This window comes from Argopecten irradians, chromosome 15, assembly GCF_041381155.1.
Source record: "Argopecten irradians isolate NY chromosome 15, Ai_NY, whole genome shotgun sequence".
In the NCBI taxonomy this organism is placed as follows: domain Eukaryota; kingdom Metazoa; phylum Mollusca; class Bivalvia; order Pectinida; family Pectinidae; genus Argopecten; species Argopecten irradians.
The window spans coordinates 4,801,360-4,807,870 of NC_091148.1; the positions used below are offsets into that span (position 1 = coordinate 4,801,360).

General features: G+C 36.4%; 1 protein-coding gene across 1 annotated transcript; it reads left to right on the forward strand.

Moving 5' to 3' along the window:
* Positions 1-3,825: 3,825 nt before the first annotated feature.
* On the forward strand, positions 3,826-5,834 carry LOC138309232 (piggyBac transposable element-derived protein 4-like). The gene has a single exon (XM_069250384.1). The coding sequence runs from the start codon at positions 5,113-5,115 to the stop codon at positions 5,785-5,787; it is 675 nt and encodes a 224-aa protein (XP_069106485.1). The 5' UTR covers positions 3,826-5,112; the 3' UTR covers positions 5,788-5,834.
* The last annotated feature ends 677 nt before the right edge of the window (positions 5,835-6,511 follow it).

A 6,511-nucleotide genomic window follows, 5' to 3' on the forward strand; every position in this document is an offset into this window, starting at 1 on the left:
TCTATTTGCGATATGGTATATATGTGTATAGATGTAGTAAAACGATATCTTCAAACATTTACGCAGAGTGATTAAAATACAGAAAAAAAGTCAAGTGGCTTCTTCAACTAGTTGCATGCTTTCGTCCTTAGAGCACAATGCATTTCAACTGCATTGTATGTATATTTTTCATCGACGTGGTGTACATGAAAAAGTCATAGAACGAAACCGGATATAGCTATCACTCGAAACAAGATAATGACGAACTGGGCATAATTCAAGGTAATTATATTATATATTTTCTACTTTACCTCACTTTGTTTAATATTGCCAATCGCTTGATAAATTTTACCTGGCAATTATGCAGAAGCAGATAGTCAAATATGGCGTATCTGAGAGATATAACTACATGTATTCGAATATTGGCATTCAAATTTTCGTTTAAGATACAGAAAAAGTTAAACTTTATCACGAGACATCAAGTTGCATAAATGTTTACTGCGATCAATTATTGGTGTTAGTTATTAAGTCTGAAACATAATTATAAAAGATATCTCCCCTCTAAGTAAATCATGTTTGCATTTTTGAATAGTGTTTTGATTGTCATAATTTCTTTAAAATAGTTTAGACGTTGGACATATTGTAAATTGCTCATGCTCATACACACACATATATATATAAGAAATAAAAACAATAACGACTGAATTGTGAGAGCTTTCGCCCCCATTCAAGGGAGCTCTTCAGACTGTTTATTGAAGACGTATTATGACGTCATAGTTCATGACGTCATTTGCTAAGAGACAAGATATAAACAATCAATGAGGAAGAATACAAAGAATACAATGTCGGATTAACCATTTAACTGCCAACGGGCCGATTTGGGCCGATCATACCAGTCCCTGACTGCCAAAGGCCGATTTGGGCCGATCGTACATATGCCCTGACTGCCAGAGGCCGATTTGGGCCGATGGGGATACATTTATTTTACCATAAACACATTTTTTAACCTAGAGATAGTAGACCAGAAAAAGAACATGGTTATTGATAAAATTGCATTTCCTGCAAAATAACGGTGTACTGACGCCATCGAAATGATGACGCCATTGACATTATGACGTCATGTATCATGACGTCAGACATTGACGGCGTGATGGCGTGGTTCCGCGTATTTCCCCCAGAAGAAAATCGAAGAAATGCAAGATTTCAAGAAAATCCAAGACTGATCAACATGCCTCCAAGGGATGCCAGGCCCATTATATACTTTTTGCTTTTATTTCCCGAATGCCTGATGAAGGAGATCGTTCGTCAAACGAACAGGTAAACAGGCAACATGATAAACAGTCTGCGTTAACAAGTGCGACGTGATTACACCTAGTACCAGTAATATTGATTTACAAAGTTGAATTGGAAAAGAATATATTTGATGATCAACCTTAGAACTATTATTTGTCATGCACTTTGTGAATGGATCTTTTTATAAGTTTTAATAAGAAAGTGCATTAGAAAGGAATTTTTTATCAAATGTTGTGAAGCATTTAGATATAACGGGAATCAGCAAAATATGTAGCACAATAACATTGACAAAATTATACACTATACAGCCCATCACTTCAATGTCTGTGTATTATATGTTTTTTACTTAATATCACATAAAATAAGCACAGTCTTGTAAATAACATTCAAAGCTTTACGGTAAATCCAAAAAATCTTTCTTTCATTGTACCTTTCATAAATATAAATATCGTCCCACTCGTCCCTACCCTGTACCTATACTTCTGATATTACATGTATTTGATAGAACCGATCTACTGTATACATGTATTTGATAGATCCGATCTACTGTATACATGTATTTGATAGAACCGATCTACTGTATACATGTATTTGATAGAACCGATCTACTGTATACATGTATTTGATAGAACCGATCTACTGTATACATGTATTTGATAGAACCGATCTACTGTATACATGTATTTGATAGTACCGATCTACTGTATACATGTATTTGGTAATACCGATCTACTGTATACGTGTATTTGACAATACCGATCTACTGTATACATGTATTTGACAATACCGATCTACTGTATACATGTATTTGATAATGTCGGTCAACTGTATACATGTATTTGATAATACCGATCTACTCTATGCATGTATATGATCATACCGATCTACTGTATACATGTATTTGATAATACCGATCTATACTGTATACATGTATTTGATAATACCGATCTACTGTATACATGTATTTGATAATATCGATCTACTCTATACGTGTATTTGATAATACCGGTGTATTTTACAAAACCGATTTACTCTATGCATGTATACGATCATACCGATCTACTGTATGCATGTATTTGATAATACCGATCTACTGTATACATGTATTTGATAATATCGATCTACTCTATACGTGTATTTGATAATACCGGTGTATTTTACAAAACCGATCTACTCTATACGTGTATTTGATAATACCGATCTACTCTATACGTGTATTTGATAATATCGATCTACTCTATACGTGTATTTGATAATATCGATCTACTCTATACGTGTATTTGATAATATCGATCTACTCTATACGTGTATTTGATAATATCGATCTAATCTATACGTGTATTTGATAATATCGATCTACTGTATACATGTATTTGATAACATCGATCTACTCTATACGTGTATTTGATAATATCGATCTACTCTATACGTGTATTTGATAATATCGATCTACTCTATACGTGTATTTGATAATATCGATCTAATCTATACGTGTATTTGATAACACCGGTATACTCTATATACATGTAGCATGCAGTACATATATTTTAAAAACGTAATCTTTTCCTTGATTGCAGTTTTATTGTTATTTACATGTATCTGTATTTATTACTTTGGCAGATATGCGAGGAATTATCTGCGAACGACAGAAAATTTAGGCAGGTTCGCACGAGCGCATAGATGGAAACCATTGACAGTACAGACGTTCAAATCCTTTTTGGCCATATTTTTTAACATGGGAATTGTTAGAAAGACCTCCATAGAAGAGTATTGGAATTAGATGTTACCGAGCCAACTTTCATCCTGGTTTAAGACAGTTTCTTCTAGGAAGACATTCCAAAACATCTTAAAGTTAGTTCCTGCACGTGGCTGATTATCGGAGAGATTGGCAGACAGACAGGTGTGTGTTATTGAGTGATATAGCTTAGGCCCAGACTTATGTTTTTATATAAAATATGAAATGTGAGCATTCATTAAATAACAGAGACTAAAAGCCTGTCATACTTCCTTCTATGAAATTGTAAAGCTAATTTGTCGTCCCTGAATGTTGTAATACGATACAGTAAAAGACTTATCAAAATTGTACGATGTATACAGTTTTTCATGTGACATGTTTATTAGAATGTTTCATTATTTTGCAGCATCCAGCTTATGATCCAGCTGCACGCTTCAAACCACTGTTGACCTTTATTAACAGAATGTTTCAAAGGTTTTTGATACCCAATCAGGAGCTATGTGTCGACGAGACGCTAGTGTCTGCAAGAGGTCATAGTATAATGCGTCAGTATATTCCAACCAAGGCAGCCAAATTCGGTATCAAGTTCTGGATGCTGTGTGAAGCGGCAACTGGATACGTCATCCGGATGATGATTTACAGAGGGCGACAATTTGATCCAACACCAAGAGGAGAGTTGCAGGGAACTCATGTAGTGAAACTCTCTTGAGAGAAATCTCCCTATTTAACAAAGGCTACCATGTTTTCTGTGATAGCTATTTCACTTCTCTTAATCTTGCATCACGTCTTTTAACACGCAATACCTACAGAGACCGGACAGAAGTATTCGGACAAACGCGTCGTGATATATACCGCTAAATTTCGCGCGGCGCGTAAAAATCGGAATAAATCCAGTTTGGCGGCTTGGTTCGCGTCATCGTATACGTCATCGGAAAGATGACGTCATGCGTAATGTTGTGGCGGTAAAAATAAATTACGTCGTCTGCTGACGGAATCGCAGGAATTCACGGAAATAACATGGGTCGTCGTGGTAAAGAAGTGACATCAGGCTTAAGAAAAGCGGTCGTAGCGATGACAGAAGGTGGGATAAAACAAACAATTGTTGCCGATAGGTTAGGCATACCAAAATCTACAATTTCTGATATTTGGAAACGATATGTGAGACGAGGAAACATAGAAAATACACATCGATGTGGAAGGGCGCCATATTTGACAGATCGGGACCAGAGAAGGCTCTTAAAAGTTGTGCGTGGAAATAGGAGAAAAACGTTGGATGAATTAACAGCCGAATTAAATGACTACAGGAACACTGTAAATGATGTACAGGTTAGTAGTAAAACGATTGACCGGAATTTAAAAAATCAGGGATACCGTAGAAGGGTAGTGAAGAAAACCATGGTTGTGCGTGAAGTCAATTTGAGGAAACGTGTGACATAGTGCTTTGCTAAAAGAAATCTGACTGTAGAAAACTATTGGAAAGATGTTATTTTTTCTGATTAAAGTCAAATCGTGATCGGTAATGACAACAGAATTTTTATATGGAGGCGAAAAGACGAGGCATACCGGCCAGCCTGCATCTGTCCGCGGTCACACCGGAAACTTTCCGTGATGATTTGGGGGTGTATTACCCATCATGGAGTTGGTACTGTTTGCAGTGTAAATGGAACCATCAATTCACTAAAATATATTGAAATTTTGGAAGAGAATTTGTGGCCAGTTTTAGCGAGACACTTCGCAAACCAAAACTACTTTTTTCTACAGGACAATGCTCCGGTTCACAAGGCTCGTGTTGTGTCCGAATATTTTACAAACCATGGTATTCACGTTTTAGAATGGCCCCCCACAAAGTCCTGATTTAAATATCATCGAAAATGTGTGGTTAAAACTTAAAATACGACTAAAAACAGTGGTCAACAACATCACTAATCAAATACAAATCATCTGGCAAGGCATTGATGTAAAATACATTCAAGGTTTATACCAATCGATTCCCGATCGTCTGAAGGAAGTACGAAAGTCCAAGGGTCAGATCACCAAATATTAGGTCAGTATCACAACACATATATCTTTTATAAAGAGTTTTATTTTCCTAGCGAGATGTACACATGACGTTACGGCGGCCATTTTGTCCGAATACTTCTGTCCGGTCTCTGTATGTAACGGGAATACTGAGAAAAAATCGCCCAATGCCGCGTACCATTCAGCAGGCAGACCCCCAGGCTGGCACTGCCATTTACATGCGCCAGAGAGATGTTCTTTGTGTAGCATACAAAGACGAGGTGGGTAAAAAACCAGTGCGTATGTTGAGCACTTTACTTCCTGCTCAGGACCTCCAGACCGGACGCCCAAACATCATTCACCAATATAATAGGTACATGGGAGCTGTCGATTCGTCTGACGCTGTGATGAGCGCTTATAGCTGCGTTCGACGCAATAAAAAGGTTTGGAAGAAAGTAATATTGCATCTGTTTCATCGAATCATGATGAATGCCTATATTTTATACAAGAACAACACGACGGATAGAGTGGTTTCAAGACTTAAGTTTATTCAGATGGTGATAGAAGATATAGCTGGAGTTCAGCCCGACGCACAAGTAGCAAGACCGAGACCGAGGAGATATCATGTAGACTTTCTCCCGCAACGGAAGGAAAAAGACTGTTGCGTATGCTCTAGCCGTGCTCGCGGAGGAATCAGGCGCCGAAGCCGAACTGCATGTACGCTATGCAGGAGAGGATTGCATAGAGAATGTATTCGATTACACCACTGCATAGAAATGTAGATTTAAAACTACAACATCAACTGAAATACAAGAATTATGTATATAGGCCTGTGTTGTGTAAACTTTGTTTCGGAAATACACGGATTTCACTCAAAAACCTATAGTTATTTTAGAAGTTAATAAATATATCATTTTATGTAAGTCAAGTTGACTTACGGTTGATCTCGAAAAAAAAAAACTTCTCTTTGTGTTGTTAATTAGTCAATATAGCACAGTGGTGTGTATATATACAATATAACTCAACTTTGATGGATTCATCATTTTTCATACGTCATAAACTCGCCTTTGTAATATTTAAAAACAGAAACATATGAAATGAGTAAGTATGATATAAAAAGTATTAGTATATCAATACAACGTATACAAATTTATTCATATTTTCTTTCTTCTAATAATCATGAAGGCGAGGGTCTGTATCAGTGTATAAACAACGCAAAAATGAAATGACGTCATAATTGTCGTAACGTCATAATTGGCAGATCAGCTATTTGACAGTTCGAATTTGGCGACGTCAAAAACTTGGCAGTCTAAGGGTTAACCATTTAAGGTTGAATTCTTCTGAGGTTTCAGTCCCGTTGAAGTCTCGTTTCGACATAGATCAAAGAAGTTATGAGATTTTCAATTAAAATATATCAATATCTGTAGCAAGTTGCCAATTGCAAATTTTGTCAAAAAATCACATTTCTATTTTTAGTAGATTTTTTTATACGGGGAATTTAAGAAA

Excerpts from the sequence above, each read along its gene's own strand:
- LOC138309232 (XM_069250384.1), top strand. The coding sequence starts at position 5,113 with ATGACGTTACGGCGGCCATTTTGTCCGAATACTTCTGTCCGGTCTCTG.